This window comes from Aulostomus chinensis, chromosome 8 (genome assembly GCF_037954235.1).
Source record: "Aulostomus chinensis isolate RoL2024-O1b breed Wild chromosome 8, RoL_Achi_v1.0, whole genome shotgun sequence".
NCBI lineage: Eukaryota > Metazoa > Chordata > Actinopteri > Syngnathiformes > Aulostomidae > Aulostomus > Aulostomus chinensis.
The window spans coordinates 6,099,932-6,117,879 of NC_141327.1; the positions used below are offsets into that span (position 1 = coordinate 6,099,932).

The 17,948-nt window shown below is 43.1% G+C and overlaps 1 protein-coding gene across 4 annotated transcripts in view; it reads right to left on the reverse strand.

The window, feature by feature from the left end:
* Positions 1–17,948, reverse strand: part of LOC147256922 (endonuclease V-like) — an 85,941-nt gene that overhangs the window by 40,602 nt on the left and 27,391 nt on the right. For 3 of the 4 annotated variants that reach the window (XM_086210048.1, XM_086210050.1, XM_086210049.1), the window contains exon 8: positions 5,480–5,549. In XM_086210048.1, the coding sequence (XP_086066174.1) occupies positions 5,493–5,549 (57 nt within the window). In that variant the 3' untranslated portion in view covers positions 5,480–5,492. Of the gene's footprint in view, positions 1–5,475; positions 5,550–17,948 lie in introns of all 4 variants that reach the window. The other variant, XM_086210047.1, reaches the window with a different exon arrangement.

A 17,948-nucleotide genomic window follows, 5' to 3' on the forward strand; every position in this document is an offset into this window, starting at 1 on the left:
CATTTACGATTGTAGGAGAAATCCTGTGCTGTTACATTCAGCAGCTGCGAATGGGCATGTTACCTGTTCACTGAAAACATGAGCATATTCAGTGAACAGTGTACCCTTAGTATATTTGAGCACAACAATGCTCGGTGGTACACATCAAATGGTTTTTTTACCTCTGTTCTGACATTCTCAGTCAAGTACATATCACAGGTATCCTGCAACTACAGTATAGGTATGATGCATGAATACATACTGTATATACTTATCTGTGTAATATATACAAAGTTGGAGAGTAGTATGAAAAAAATTGCATTGTGACCATTATTGTTGTTGTTTCCCAGTCACATGACTACATCCAGTCAGGTAATAGCCACGTGCTGCTCATCTCTTATCAGGCTGATCCTGTCCACCTGCGCTGCAGGGAGTCTTTCAGAAGCCTTCGCTCACAAACCTTCAGTGCCTGAATGTACTGTGCAATGAAACCTGGATCCCAGGTGCCGTTCCACTGCAAACCTGTTGACTCCAACACTAAAATCAACAAATCTCCAGGATTCAACTCCAAGCCCCATGACCCTCGCTCCTTTCCCTCCTGGGACAACGCACCGTGAACCTGACACCAACGCTCTTCCATCTATCTCCAGGATTCTACCCCACGCCCCACAACTCTCGCTCGTCTCCCCTCCCGGGAGAACCGACCTCGTACTGGGCTCTGGACAGTTCTCCCTCCCGCACCCTCTGACCCAGCTGCGTCCTCTGACTCTACTCCCCGCTCTCCACCAATCAGTGCTGGGATTCCTTCTAACCTCACCAAACTCCTCCAGCCCTTTTCTGGTAGATTTTTGCAGCACATTTTCAAGCATCCTTTCCTGATTAACTCTGTACATGCATCCATTCATTGTTTGTCCCCACATCCCATTCATTCCACGCGCACACGCGCAGTCCCCCACGCAGGTCCAGTAGATTTTACATTCCATTTACATAAACTGGGAGACGTTTACTCTGTACGTGCATCCACTCATTGTTTCTTTCCGCACCACATTTACATGCACCCCCCCTCCACGGTAGGCCCCCTTAGTTGTAGGTCGAGTTGTGGCTCATGCTACTTGTATAATTTTCCTCTTCACAAATAAATGCCTACTGGTATTTAATCAAACTGAGTCTGCCTGTCAGTTAATCGGGTTTTGCTACACGGGTCTGGCTGTGATTCAGAGCTGTGATTCAGAACCGTAACAAATACTGTATATCGTGATGTATATCATGTTATGAGATCCTGGTCAATACCCAGCCCTCATTATTTGTGGGCTTCTTTAGTCAAAAGAATTCCCATTCAGGGGACTGACAATTGTGGGACACTAAAATGACGAAGCAAAAGGTCAAGCTTCAGCAGCTTTTCTTTTTAGTACCGTTTATCTGCGCAAAATGAAAACAGCAAAATAACAAAGTGTTGACCAAGGCAGAGCAGCAGAAAGGTTATTATCCGGCATTTCAGACACCCATTTATTTACACTGCCATACAATTAAGTCCAGAAATAAGCAGCATACTGTGTGAACTGGAAAATCGTTTTACCTGACTAACCACTAAGTTTTTATCCTCTTGCCACTACAGCTTTCTTCTCGTCTCTAGCACAGATATTGATTTTTCCACACACTCGCTCGTCCTTCCCTCCCTCTCCAGACCCTGTTGATTCCCTCCTTGGTTTGGATCTCTTCATCTCCTCTCCTGCTGCCCTGTCTTTCATGTCTCTCTCCTCTCTCCTTGACAGAGACAAAAACTCCTTTTCTCTTCCTCTGCCTCCCAGGGACGAACTCTCCGTAGTCCAGACACACATTCCCTGAGTTTATACCATACGGCTCTGAGCCAGCAACATTCTAAGAGCTTGATTCTGTGTTTATGTCAAATGAGAGGGACCTTCTCTTGACTACTAGAAATCAGACAAAGATTAATTGTGGATTTAACACATGATCCTAGCTATACAAACACAGGCCAAAATATCTGAGCATTTGGTCTTGAGAAACATATTCTGATTTGCTACGAAGAGCCAGCTTGTGCATCGGTATAGATGGCATCATGGTTAAATATGGTCACTGTTGTCAGACAGTCCTCTCAACATCATCTCCATGCACTTAAAAATACATTCCTCCTGGAAAACATTTTACTCTGGCTGCTGTATCATGTGTTTCTCTTTGAACATTTCTAGAACACATCATGAAACTTGGAAGCCCTCAAAGAAGAAAAAAGATCTCTCAAGGTCCCTAAATCCTCTGGAACTGAACAACTGATTTCTATTTTATTTAAAAGTAGATAAGACTCATCATCAAACTAGGAAACTCACCTTGCAGTTTTGGCCATTGCAATGTGTGCCTGTCCCAGTGACCTTGACCTCCAAAATCTGTTCAAGGCATCCTTGAGTCCCAGTTTATGGTTTTACTATATTTGGAGAAATTCCCTCAAGGTGTCTCAGAGATATTGTGTGAAGTGACATTTGATCTCCAAAATCATCTCAGTTTATTCTAAAGTCCCAGTGGACATTTGAGCTGAATATGAAGAAATTCTGTGCAGGAGTTTGGATGGACTGATGGACAACCAAAAAAATAATGCCCCTAACCTTTGGCTTTCAAGTAGATACACACATCAGACAAACCTGCTGATTGGATGATGACTTTGATTGTTAACATGTATTTTAACCCTATAATCACCAGTAAATTGCTTAAAAATCCAATCAACTCGCAGCAGAGATTTTGTAATGTTCATATGATCACATCTTTGTCCTGTGTAACAACAACAAAAAGACACTGCATTACTATCAAATTCAATATTTACAATCATTGTTGTTTGTAAAGGAGTTATATCCAAAAATTATATCCAATAGTTTATATCCAATTGTTAGCTGAACAGAGGAGGTAGCCCTCGACACAACAAATCACCCACTGACAATACAGCCCTGCAGCTTAGGGTCCACCCACTAATGAACCACATGAATACTGGTTGGGTCAACGACTGTCATTTAACCCAAATAACTTGGTAAGCCTGCAGCTCCACACCAGTTTGCTAGAACTGAAGAAGCCTCTTAGATGAGATGAAACTTCAACAAGAAAACTGAAACCAGTCCAGTTGCCTACAACACAGCACTTTGGAATGTAGGAGGGATTTGGGCCATTCATAACTCTAAAAACAAGAGTATAACTGTCAAAGTTGTTGGTGTGGAGGTGGCCTCAAATGCAAAATACAGAAAGGTACAAGATACGTGGATGGATTTATATGGAAAATCAAGCTAAAACAAGTCCAATGCAGCAAGTATTGAGGGAAAATGAAAAGATTAACTAAGGACTTGAAAACCTGTAAGATGAAAAACTGAGTTCATATGCAAACTCTAATCACGACACAACAAGAAAAAGGTTGAAGAACATGAGGGCAGGGAAGGAACTTGCATTTCCTTAACGATGTGTACGAAAACAAAAATGTTTAAAAAAAAGATACAAGCATCCTTGCAACAGTTACAATACTGGATTTGACACTTTTTTAAAATTGAATGTAAAAGAACATTTCACATTCCTCTGGTTTTCTTTCCTTTTTGAAAAATGACAGGGTAGTATCGCAACTAGACAGGAAACAGAAAAAACTGAGTTCATATGCAACTATTGCGTATTCTCTGTTGTGTCTGTGTTTCGTATGTTGACGCCATGTGATATGCTGGTATTGTGGGATTCCATGTTAGTATAGTTTTAATGTTAGAAATAATAAAAAAAAAAAGACTTCAATCTTTCAGGCCAAATAAAGTACATCTGGAGCTCCTTGGAAGTTTTAAAAGTCCCCAAGTGTCCAAAGTTGCTCCCCTTGATCCGACAAGTCCAGCCTCACCTTCCAAAATTTGCATACTGAGATCCTATCATAACGTAGGAAGTACAGAGTTAATGGGAGCACTTAGGTGTAAATGCTTAGGCTCCATTTTTAAAAGTAATTACCCAGACAAATGAAGATCTCCTTGAAGTGTACAATGCATCAGATCAAACCTGCCTGTGGCCTGTTGAGTGAGGGGGAGGGTAAATCCGGGTTAAGGCTGAGTGGAACCTGCTACAGCCCTGCCGACTCAGCACAAAGCCTCTCTCCCTGTCTCCGTCTCTTTGTACAGAGGCTGATCAAAGAGTGGGGCGCGCTCACCACACCAGGGAGCTTCTGAGCGGATGAACATGGACATCCCATTATGTCTCCCACTGGGGAACGCTGAGGGATGTCAGAGTGCATGTGCATGCATACACACATACACACAAACACACACACCCATGATACGAGGTGTCACAGGTAACAGCAGCACTTCTGCAAAAAATCTTCAATTCTGAGCAAGTTTGACACGGTTTGAGTTTGCTGGGGTGACAGCCAATGCTACTTTAGTTTTTGAGGCTGGCAGCATTGATTGGTAATGAGGAAGGTAGTGTTTAACTGAGCAGTGGCGGACTGTTATTTCAGAAAAGAATTGCAGGATCAAAGACTTTTTTCTCTTCATCATTCTCTCTCGTTCTGCCTGTGTGTCTCCGCTCGACCTCAAGCATCACCTCTGCTCTCTCTGCAGCCCTCTGAAAACTGTCAGAGGCTCCAAACCCCTCCTTCCTCCACTGCAGCAGGGATTATGTATACTTACTGAAAAGTACAAGGAAGTGTGAGCTTCCACTTTTAAGCAAAATAATGAATCTCAACCATGGGAGCACTCTTCTGTGACCCCTGACCTCTTTGCTAGGCTAAAAAGGATTTCTTCACATGGATCACAACCTGTAGGCTGCACAGTGTCTGTGATGGATGTGTTAAATTTCACTTTGAAACTCTGGCTGTCCTGTACAGATTGAGGAGGAGAAAGCATCCATCATCCATCCATTTTCTACTGCTTATCCTTTTAAGGGTCGCACGATGGGGGGGGGGGGGGGGGGGGGTCAGGGGGGGTCAGGGGGCCAGTCCATCGCAGGGCCAACACATACAGACAACCATTCACACTCACAGCCACGCTCACAGTCAATTTACAGTATCGGATTAACATTGTCCCCACTTGATGTCTTTGGACTGTGGGAGGAAGCCGAGTACCCGGAGAGAACCCAAGCAGACACAGGGAGAACATGGAGACTCCACACAGAAAGATCCCGTGCTGGAGCCTGGAACCTTCCTGCTGTGAGGCGACAGTGCTAACCACTGCACCACCGTGCCTAAGGAGAAAAAATTTCTTAATATCTGAAGATACCAGCATGTTTCTCCTCCTCTGTAATTCATTTGTTGAATTTTAATAGCAACTTTGATGTGAATAATTGGGCCTTCTGCCATCAAACTTGGCTTTACTTAAGGATTTGGGGAAATTCTTGCATGACTCACTAACTGAAGTCTATTTTAAGACCTTGCAAATCATCCTTTCCTAATTACGTGCCAAAGTATCACAAAAACAATCTGTATGCAAGAGTGTGTAAGCGCAAGTGTGTATATCAGAGTGAGAACAAGCACTTTGTCACCTACCTCATTCTTTTCTTCATGTATCTGTGGCGGGGAAGTGTTTGCGAAGGTATTCTCTGGAGCGACAGTCGGCCTGTAAATGGGGAGAGAGAGAGAGGTTGACGATGGAAGGAGAGGGAGAGAGACAGTGAGAAAGAGAGCGATGAAAGAAGAACGAGAGGTGAGGGATAACCCAAGCAGTGAACACACACCTCTGAAGTTTGAGATTAAAATCAAGCGCCTTGATGCAGACGTTTACAAAGCTCCCATGTTTGCTCCTGACAAACAAAATTGACTGTGGGACAGATGGGTGTCTAAGCAAGCATTTCAATCCAAACATCATTAGAGTATCGAACAGGCCCTCCTTGGTCTCAGTATTAAGTAGAGCTCGATGCTTGCAAGGACCTCACCACACAACACATATCATGACATGACTTGATCATGATATATCGCAATACAATATGACACAACACATTTTGTGATACCCAACATAATATTGTGAAAATTTCAAAACAGGGATTAAAAATCCAACTTGCTGTGTTCACCTCAGTGGTCTAATAATATGTACATCATATATCAATAGCTCATTGCAGAGTCAAAAGCTTGCAATCAAAAGTTTTTGGAACAATATTTGCACATTCATGTTGAAAAATAAAGTGCATATCAATTCTCGTGTTGCTCATTGAAGCTGAAATGTAACATAATATACATATGTCATAATGCAAGTTCTCTGTGATATACTGCAATATCAAGGCTGGAATACTGCCACAGTATTGTGAAAAATATCCTACAGTATATATCTATAGTGATTTTATCACGCAGCCATATTGCTAAGAGATACATTTCATAATCTTTCTGTGTTTCCTAAAATATGCATGAGATACTCTTTACACTTCTTCACACCTTTTTATGCGGTAAAGTACTGATTGCTTATTTTCAAAATGCTCGAAACAAGAAATAAATGAGGATCAGTTTGATTATTTTGTCTAATTTGTACCACCTACTTCCTAGCAGCCTCAAACTGAAGTAGACCCACCAGTTTTTGATCAATGCTTTGATTCAGTGAAGCTGTTTGAGTGCATAAACCTCATCTCCTCTGATCAAATGCGTTCCACAGACTTTGATGATGGTGGTACCATTAGGGTGCGAATAGATCTCTGAAGGTATGTGTGCTACGACTTAAGAGGCTTTAAGGAACACATTAGATTATGGGACAGTTTGTTGTAAGGAGAGTAAAACCACCACTGTGGAAAACACACATAAAATCAACACAACTGCCACATACACAAGCACACAGTTACAGTTAGGGATGCACCACATCATCAGCTTGTTAAGTGTATCAGCCGATATTGGCTTTAAAACAAATTATCGGCATTGGCAAACCTGCCAATACCCAATGATATCATTACCTAGTAAAGATAATAACATTAGGCCTCTACTTCCTAGACCGCACGCTCCCCTCCATTCTATATCACCGGCACAAGGGAGCCACACTCAGTGTGATCAGGTCATCATCTACTGCTGCATGTTTTAGGAGCAATATTAGCATGTTGGGTTAACCAATGGCCATTAAATAAATGCGGCATGTTCGACACAACCTGGAGAATAGATGCATTTGTTTGTTTTTTTTTGTCAGATCCCTATGTTTAATCCGGAACGTGTTTATCTTTCAAGTTTTCCAGTCAAGCTTTCTAGGGTTTTGTTAAGTCTATTTGGTTCGTATGTCAAGTTTCTGTTTATTTTCTATTGTGAAAATTTAGGCCCACCTGCCTCCAACACACTCACATCATAAACCCAAACAGTTCAGCAAAAGGGCTTTAAATGTAGGTACATTCCACATCTAGAGCTAAGGGACAAATATCATACTTACCTTCTCATTTAACTGCTATGACAAATATTCAACTTTCAGGAGAGACAGCAAAAAAGTAAAGGAAGAAGATTTCAAGAAAAAAAGAGTAGAGACGCAAGAACACCCTCTATCAGGTGCTGACAGGGAAGTGTGGGCACGCTGTCACTGCCCTCTACTATGCTGATTGTTTACCCAGTTTTCCAGGTTTTTCATGACGTCTAGTAAAAACAGAGAAGTTACTCCTCATCTATCTGCGAGAGAAAATAGCTCAATCTTTTATTTTTAACAGGTTTACTCAGGGTTGAAAAAACCCTGTCTGTACGTGGGCATGTGCAGGGGGAAAGGGTAAAAAAGAGGGAGAGAGGCAAACTCTGTACTGTCATGTTTGTCTTTTGGAGTGAGATAAAAGTGCTGTTATACATGTCATTTATCTTTCTGCACAATCCTACAACCAGAGCCATAAAAATCCAAATGATCTGCACCAGGAAAACCTCTCAGGGGGGGTCCATTATACCCAGTTATAAAACCTGTCTTTCCATGTGTGTGTTGCCTAGCAACCTATCTGCTAAGGAATAGGTACTTTATTTCATTATCTATAAGATATAACTTCTTCACAAATAAAACCACAACTGATGTTTTTAATTTGACAATATTTCTTCCGTTGCAATTATAAACCACCCTATTATTTTGAATATCTCTCTACTTTGTACTATTTTGCTGTGAAGGAGTTTGGAATGGGAAGCCCCATTCCCAGGTTTCAGGCAACCCCTAAAGAGAGCAGCACTCGCACATCTGTCCGGTACATCTGGAGGCTAGTTTGCTTGCAGACAGGTGTGCTCCGTTAACCAGAAGAGATAATTGTGGTCCAATTTTTCTATTTGTCAGCGTATACTTTTGTTCATTAGCGATGCAGATACACAGCATTTGCAAAGAAAGTGACTCTGATTGTAAAAAATGAAAATATACTCCAAAAATGTCGACCTATCCCTTTCATCTATTTGAATCTGAGGGTGTTTTAGTTTTTGTTCATTTTGTACACTTGGCCTCCATATTAACCAGCAACTATTTTTTTTTCAATTTGTGATATTTCATTTGTGGTTGTTTTTTCTGACTTATTAATGTATGAGTATGCTATTTATAGAGTTCCTGGTGGCTTCTTCACCAATCCAGTTTAACATTTATTGGAGGGAAAGTCCTAAATTTGATGATAATGGACTTAAAAGTCTGGGGGAGGGGTCTTTTTTCTTCAGTTTCAAATAGAATTTACTGTTATCAGTTCTTAACAGACCCCTGAGAAGTTCAAGCCTCTCGTATGGCTTGACAGCGTTAGGATTTTGAGATTATTAAATAAACACTTTAAAGCGATCATCTGACGCAGAGAGAGAGAGTATCAGTGAGGTAACTGCAAAACAGAACCAAACACCTGAAACCTAAACATCTGAATTTCATTGTTCATCAATTAGTCTTTCACTTGTAAACCTATCTGTCCAATATACCAGCCTCTTCTGGGTTCCTGCAGCACTAAACCCAACAGCCTGGCTAGTTTGTAATTAGGCGGTGTGACTTTACAAAAAAAAAGGCAACAAATACAATTTTCCACGCCGGTTGGGAGAAGCATAAATCATCACTGGATGTACCAGACAAAAGGAAAATAAAGGCTAAAATGACTGTGGTTGTTTGACGAGTGTGACAGCAGAGTTCCCGCAGAGCGAAGAAAAGACCAAAGTCTCTGGCAAGGTGGGAAACCACAGGTGAACAGATGCACACTGCTGGTTCTCTGCAGGGGCAGTTACTACATTCAGGCCACACACACACACGCACACACGTATACAGCAGTGTCTGTGTCCAGGCATTGGTCCAGTGGCCTGGGGCAGGTTTTTATCCTTCAGCCCCACAAAACCCCTTAAGCCCTGCAGCTCTGCCAGTCTGCCCTTTCCTTTCTTCCGTTTCTTTCCTTCTCTAGATCATTTTTATAATCTCCTTCTCACCGGAATACACTTCCTCTCACTTACTTTGTTTCAAGCTAAATCCTTTTTTATCACACTAATCATTAAACTTTTTTCCTCTAGATTCAATCGGAGAGCTGCTCTTTTGTCTCCCTCCAGCCCTCTTCCCATGTCCCCACGGAGGCTCAGAGTCCAGTGGCTGCAGCTCCAGAATGTCAGACAGCCATATATTAACATTTAGACAGCCTCAGGGCCCAAAGGGGAGATATAGTTGAAATCAGTCACATCCTTTTGGCACAGACTGGTACAGCTGGCAACAGCGGTGCAATGGTGTCAATCTTCATGGATGTTTTAACCTGCCAGTAGCCCGCAGATGGACTTTTCCCCTTCAATTCCACTGTTGTTTCACCGTCAGGTTCAGTCTAACCGCTCCTTAGAGACTAATTTTAAAAGAGATATAAATGGAGAAAGTCATAAATCGCTAGCAGCTCAGAGTTACGCCAAATATCAGGTGAATGCCACAATGCAAAGTATTTTGTATTTGTTGACCTTTGCACATAAATGCGTGTATTGTTAATCCCCTTCCTTTACATCTAGTTCACAACTGTTCCTGTCTGCTGTTGCTAAAAATAGCGAATTATTAAATATGTTTTGGGTTCCACAATTCAGTTGAACCAAGAAAAGCACTTAAAGCTCTTCAGCTTTACCACATATATGTGGTTGACCAAGCTGAGGAAGGATTTCCAGGGTGAGAATCTCAATGTATGTGCATCTCTCCATAGCAGCTGTTTATTACAACTTGGCTGAATAATGTTAGCTGTTTCTGAGCTCATTTCACAGCTTACATCTGGTCTAAGTGTGCCATATTTCTCATTGTTTCTCCATGTACAATGTTGAATGAGCTAGAAATATCTGTTGGAAATATTTATTGAGACCTGACATGGGAGAGCCATGGGGACAGAATCTGAAATAACTGTCAACACGTGATGATTTCCTGACTTTTTTTGGAACTTCCCAAAAAACAGAAACAGGTTAATCTCATTCATTTTGGTCTGGTTATAATGCCTTTTACAATTTTACTCTCTTTTTCCAAAATATATTAACTTTGAAAGCAGCAAGATTTGCAAAATCACTTAACAGTCAAACCAAGACTTGCTACATTGTACCAGCTTAACATGATTGTTCGTATTCCTCCACCAACTTGTTCAGTTTTTTTATAACCATGTTTGTCCCGATCAGTCCCATATAAGACTTTGTGTGAAGTTTTATGCATCATAATGAAACTAATTATTCTTTACTGGTATTACATTTAAAAAAAAAATGCAATATTTAAATACAGGTTAAAAATGGTCAAACACAGTGATGTCCTGAAAATTATATTTTGCAGAACATGATAATGTCACATGGAAATTGACTTACGACCTTTGGATATTAAATGTCATCACTTCATCATTTCATGTTATTAGGGTCAGAGTTACAGACAGAAATGTGTTTTTTTGTAGTGGTACAATGACCTTGACCTTGACCACTGATCTAATCAGTTCATCCTTGAGCCAAAGTCCACATTTGGAGAAATTACCTCAAGGTGTTACCTACAAATCTGGTCAGGAGAATAGGACAGATGAACCAACAGGGAGATGAAAACTGAAAACCTATTTTTCATGCCTCTGGCCATGACTGTCACAAGCGTGGAGGCATAAAACATAAAAGGGAAGGGGGATCCATGAGACCATAAACAAGGACTGGATGTTTTTTTCTGTTGTACAACTTTATGCAACTTTGAGGAGGCTAAGAAAAGTGAGACATATTATTATTCATTGCTGGAATAGCAGAGCAGAGACAGGGTGGAGCACAGTGATGGTGTGAAATCCCTGTTAGGATAATTCTTCATAGTTAGCGAGTCTCAGCGGTCTCACCAAGTCTGGTAATTTTTGTGGCAGTCAGCAGCCTTGTTTGTGTGAATCATGGTGTGTGTTTTTGTGTGTATGAGTGTGTGTAAACGCCCAAGCTGTGTATGTGTGGGTCCATGCATGTGCACTAGTAGTATGTGCTGTGTTTGCATTACTGCAGAGGTGACAACAACCAGAAATACACCAGCAGTGCAGCTCTGAATTATTTAGGAAGTTGAGACGGAGCAAGGGGGGTGGGGGGGGGGGTGGATAGATGGATATATGAGAGACGGCCGCCAGAGAAGAGGAAAAACAGTACAGTGAGGATGAACAAAGTCCGGGAGAACAAGGGAGGTGAGAGCAAGTTGAAAAAGTGGGAACTCAACAAAGTGAGTCGCTCGCTCACGCTCACGCACACAGAAACACACACACAAACATTCACACACACAAACACACAAACCCACACACAAACACACTTAGTTTTTGGCCTGTTTGGGTGTAGGATAATACTGTATATCTGTACATTGCAGTGGAAATAAACAATGAAAAATACAATAAAATGTAGATAATCCTCCATTCTTACAATGTGTCTGTCAATATCCACACACCAACCATACCAATAAAACAAACACATGCTGCGTCACCACATATCAGGTTTACTCTGTGCGTGCAGGCTCCCTATCGCCTATTGCTCGTATTAAAATTCCATCTGTTTCTGCAATCTGGCAGTGCAGCTGTGGTGCTTTTACATTTTCTGTCTTCCAGCTCAGCGCAAGGGGGATGTATGGAAACCTGAGATGAAGCCACATTTATTACTTCTTAGCTGAGACCTTGCAGACATCCAATATCCAAAGAGCTTTACGGGAAAGAAGACATTTGTAGTATGAGTGGCTCTGCAGGGAGATTATTCCAGTACAGCCATGGAGACACATCAGGTGAAACAAACTTTCTTATATGAAATAATAATTTAACATATGACAAACTAATTTTACGAGAATAAAATGTACTCCGGAAGGAAGCACTATAAAGTCAGCAGTGTTCAGGTGACTGTTGTAGAAAGATGAGGGAGAATCATTAGCAACTCCTGGTAAGGCAAAACACCCTGAGACAATAGGTTTGCTGTTACTGTACATCTCAGCCATCTCCTCAGAGTCCCATTACTCGTGGATGTCTTCCCATCAGTCTGTATATGTGTGTGTGGCCAGGGATGATGGGGGTGTAATGGATTTCAATCTGGAGATGAATGACTGATGGACCAAAAGTGGTCCAAGACCATATAGCCTCTCAGTTGTCCAGATTTACAGTTGTACTCGTGAAGACTTCATTTATCATCCATTCAGTTTCAGCAGGATATAAAGCAGACTCTGAGATGAGTTGCAAAATGAAAAAATTCAGTAAAAAAAACAAAAAAAGTCTGTGTGTTGGTACAAAATTAACCAAAATGTTAAAACCATTATTGCTAATGTTAAATTAATGATTGAAATCCTGTCTCCAGGGGGCCACTATGTCGCATCAACCTGTTGCCTGATTTTATTATTACCCACTATCCTGACTGTCGATTGCAGTTTGGAAGAAGCTGTGTTTACGCTCAGAGTGGCTAGGCTAACAAGCCAGTAGTATGAACTGAGGCGTGAAGTCAGAGATAAAGCTGCGGCAGAAGAGAGGCCACTCAACTCCTACAGTTTGGAGAGTTGACAAAAAAAACTGTGAACGGCAAGCTACTGAAGCCGCGCACAGATAAATATGTCAACACAACAACCTGTTTCACTATTTGAAACATAAAAAACGAAGAAAGTCAGAAATGAGAAGGAAGTTTCGAGGGGACTTGTGCCCAGAAACCAATCCAGGCAGGTGACAACACTGAATTTACGTCTGGTATGTGATGTAGTCACACATATGAACCTTTTGCTATTCAGCGGAACAAGTAATCTGGTTACATACTAAATAGACACTGTAAAATTGGCTGTGCATGTTGATCAGAAATAATACTGGCATCAATAGCTGTTCTTGAGATTATAATTAAAATCCTCTTAAACAGTAGTCTGACTCAGACTTGTGTGCCATATCTCACTGTAGCACTGAAATTCTTAAGTACAAGGAATTTTGATTGGATGTTTTGATATTGAAAAAAATTACATCCTTGAAACAAATAGTGAAATATTCCACTGTTTGTGAGTGTCTGTCATGTCCTGATGATGAAAAAGGAATAAAGTTTTGACCAAAAATGGGGTTGACTGAATACTACACCAGAAGGAGATGAAAAGAGAAAGATCAGTTTGTAGACTGAACACTACTTTGAAACAAGTTCCTGAGTAGGAGTGTCTCACAAAGGTTACATAAATACAGAGGGAGCTACTATCCACCATAGCAGGTGACCGTCTTTACCATGAAAGCTGACAGATAAATGATGATTGATGATAGATGACAGGAGGTTGTGTCATGGTGTGTGCTGCATCCTTTTAAATGCACGCGTGCAATGCATTTGCAAAAAGTCTACCATCTCAAAACTAATTTTCAGTGTTTTGTGAAGGACTAAAGCAATATTTCATTAAGACACAGAACAGAATGTCTTTTTTTTGTAACCTGTATCCAATCTTCAGTGTGTCGATTAATTTAAGGAGTTGCTGCGCCCATCCACACTGAAACCTTTGTAGGCCCCTTAATACCCCCACTTACCAGTTTGTCATTACCTATAAAATGGACTGACAGAGGTAGGTGTCAGAGAGCAAGAGTTGGGTGCAGTTGTGACAAGCATAGAAATTTCTTTTTTTTGAAGTCTGTTGCCACACATTGGGGGCCTGCATCAGCCCCAGCTGCAGAAACAGTGAAAGAGATGTGACTCTTTGGATCTCTTTTGGATCCTTTTTCTATGATCCTAGTATTCTCCTAGTCAAGTCAAGTCAATTTGATTTATACAGGATAGCGCTAAATCACTACTAAAGTTATTTCATGACACTATACAAGTAGAGCAGGTCTAGTACCACACTCCTTCAATGAATTTACACCCAGCAATTCTCCATCAGCAAGCACATACTGCAACAGCGGCAACGAAAACCTTCCTTTTAACAGGAAGGAATGTAGGCCTGGGCGATGTATTGATTTTATCGATTAATTCAAGTTTTTTGTTGCGGACGATTTAAGAAATAAAAAATTCAAGTTTTTACCCCTCTTGCTATGACATACCTTTTGTCCCCCAGGAGCTTCCACAGCTTTCCCCCTCACCACTTCCCTTTGTTTCCATAGCAGCAACATGACTAACGACAGCGAGAAGTTTGTTTCTACGAAAAGAGTAGTATCGTCAGTGGTTTGGAAACGCGACGGACGTTGAACAAGTGACTGCATGCTGCAAAGTTTGTCTGAAGCCCATTGCAACAAAAGGCAGCAGCACAACAAACTTATTTCAGCATAGAGGCATCCAGCCCAGTGGGAGAAATGCTGTTAGGGATCCTCCCTCCCATGCTCTCCATGGCCCTCCTCAGGCTGATTCCAGCACAGGTGCAACCTATCAGCAATCAGCCATGCCTGCAGGCAATCGCCGGGCCAGCTATAAAAGGAATCCAGGACCTTCAACCCGGGCTTACGGGAGGGGGCGGGGACACAGGGAGCACTTTGGGAGTCTAGGGAATGTACTGGCTAGGGAGCTAGGAGTAGGGCACATTCGGGTGAGTCAAGCAGTGGTGTACCCAGAGATGGCACCGTTGAGGATAGAGTGGCCAGAGGTGGACTGGTGTTTGTTGGAGTTGAGGAGGAAGGGGGAGGGGGGGGACTTGGTTAGGGCTCACAACAGGTGTATGAGAAGGGTGTATGGTGGATGGGAGAAGGTTTATACTGATGGATCAAGGGCGGAGTCTGGGGAGACAGGATTTGGGGTGGCAGTACCGGGGATAGGGATAGGGCTTAGTAGGCGCACGACAGATGGGCTGGGGGTTTACACAGTGGAGATGGTAGCGGTGCTGGTGGCACTGAGGTGGGTGGAGTGTACACAAGTGGGGAGGGTGGTGGTCTGCTCAGATTCAGCAGCAGTCCTAACTAGCATCAGGTCATGTCACACGGGTAGTCGTCAGGATATTTTGTACCAGGTTCTTCAGGCAGTCACGAGGATAGTTCAGCGGGGGGGGTCAGGTTAGGTTTTTATGGGTACCAGCACATGTGGGGCTGGAGGGGAACGAGAAGGCAGATGAGTTGGCAAAGGGGGCGTTGGTGAAGAGGACAGTGGAGATGAATGTGAGGGTGAGTAGGGCTGAGGTGAAGGTGATAGTGAGGGAGAGGGTGATGGACATGTGGCAGGGAAGGTGGGACAAAGAGAAGGGTAGGCACTTGTATAGGGTTCAGAGGAGTGTGCGGGCTAGAGGGTGTAGAGGTGGAGGTGGGCAGAGGAGGGGGGAAGTAGTGAAGGTGAGGCTGAGGCTGGGACATTGTGGGCTGAACGGGACTTTGAAGGTGTTAGGGAAGCACGACACAGGGCTGTGTGAGGGCTGTGGTGAGGAAGAGTCAGTAGAGCATGTACTCCTGAGGTGTGGCAGGTATGAGGTGGAGAGGAGGGTGATGAGGGACAGGTGGAGGAACATGGGGAGGGGTGAGATCAGTCTGGAGGGAGTTCTGAGGATGGAGGATAGGGAGTGTGTTAGGGTTCTTTTAGAGTATTTGAGGGATACAGGATTGTATGATAGGATTTAGGTTTAAGGATTATGTTTAGGATTTAGAGGTAGGAGTAAGGTGTAGGTGTTAGAAGTAGGGAAAGATGGTGTTCCGCGATGGGACAGAGGGCGGTAATGCTCCATCTGGTGGGTTGCCAACCGCCGTAAAAACCGAAGAAGAACCCGGGCTTGATCGTACTGACCCCACGTGGTAACTTTGCCGACAAGCTCCCTTGCTTTCCTCACAGTTTACGATTTCATTGTTTGCTTGCTTCTAGCCATTCGTTTGTCACTCATCCCGTTTGACTTTGTTTTTTTCCCAAGATTCCCCTTGGCTCCAAGCTGCCTCTGAGAACCCCTCCATGATTTCCTCCGTCTCTCGTCTGCCTCCTCGAATCCTCGACCCTCCACAACTCCACGCCATACTCCTGGACCATTCCCTATCCTCGACGCTCGCCTTCACCCCCATCTCTAACTCCTGGACAAATCCCAACTCCCTGCCTTTGCCTTCCCTCCTCTGGACACCTCGTGCCCTCTGTCCCTGGCAGTAGGGTTCCCTTCCCCTCGGACTGGTTAGTACACGCACACGCAACATTTCACAACGCACACCCACGCATACACATAGTTAAATTACACATCTCATCTTACACAGCTACGCACCACATTCCCCCCATTTTTTAGGTCCCTAAGTTAGTGTAGATTTTGTTCCCTCCCCTTTTCTTCCATCCAATAAACAGCCTTCGGGTGGTTTAACCTGGCTCCCTGTGTTCTGTCTGTCTGTGGTTGTGCTACCTGGGTCCAGACCCATTTTGGGTCGCCTTATTCTGAGCGTAACAAATGCCGCTCTTTGCGAGGGGAACAAGGCCGCTATAACCAACAAACTCCTTAAGTTTTTGATAAAATAAAAGCAGAACTTGTTTTGAGTTCTCTCTGTCCTTTGTACTTTTTTATTTTAAAAAAATCAGAAAAAATTGTGACTCAAATTTTTGGTGAAAACATCTCAGATTTGATTTTTAGACCATTTTGCCCAGTCCTACAGGACCATCTAACAGATCCAGGCTCAGTGGGGACAGCCTTCTGCTTTGACCGGTTGGAAGGAAAGAGCGCACGAGGGTGGGGCAGAGACAGAGAGATAATGGAGAAAGACCGACAGATATACAGAGGGACGGAGATAAAGAGAGAAAGGGAAGAGACTGATGGACAGACGATGACGTGAGCAGGTGGAGCTACGGGTGGCAGCTTGAGCCTCTTCAGGTCTATAGCCTCCTCCAGCAGCACCTGGGATCTGGGATGCAGGGAGCCCAAAGTCTCCAGAGAAGAGTAACACATAAGGGTATGATTTATGTATAACACATATAGGAGAGAGAAGCCCAGTGCACCATGGGAGATCCCCTGGCAGTCTAAGCCTATAGCAGCATATCTACGTGCCAGCCTAAGCCTAAGCCAGACCTAACTGTAAGCTTTATCAAAAAGGAAGGTCTTAAGTTTGCTCTTAAACTTAGAGAGGGTGTCTGCCTCCCGGACCGAAACTGGGAGACGGTTCCACAGGAGGGAAGCCTGATAGCTGAAGGCCCTGACTCATGTTCTACTTTAAGAAACTCTAAGAACCACAAGGAACCCTGCATCCAGGGAGCAAAGGGTTCTACTTGGGTAATCGGGGACTATGAGCTCTGTCAAATATGAAGGAGCCTGACTGTTGAGGACTTTGTATGTGAGAAGAAGAATTTTTAATTCTATTCTGAATTTGACAGGGACCCAATGCAGAGAAGCCAGTATAGGAGAGACATAGTCTCTTCTAACAGTTCTTCATCAACACGAGGGCAGCAGCGTTTATGACCAGCTGGAGAGTCTTTAGGGACTTATTGGTGCAGCTTGATAGGAGGGAATTGCAGCACCCATCCTGCGGGCTATGTTTTTGATTCCTGGGGAAGCTGGCGTGTCGCGTGCTTGAAGCCACTCTCCATGGAAGATATCGAGGACCTCTACTTGTTTGGATTCATGGTTGTGGGGCTTCTCCTCCTCGGACGAGGAGGTGCCCTCATATACCACAAAATTGGCAAGACAAAGGCTGCCACCAAATCTGGATCTCCACATCTGCCCGTCATTATTAATGAGGTTGGCAAAGCAGTGCAACAACAGCTCTTGAACTAAAACGCAAAGTGGAAATCATCA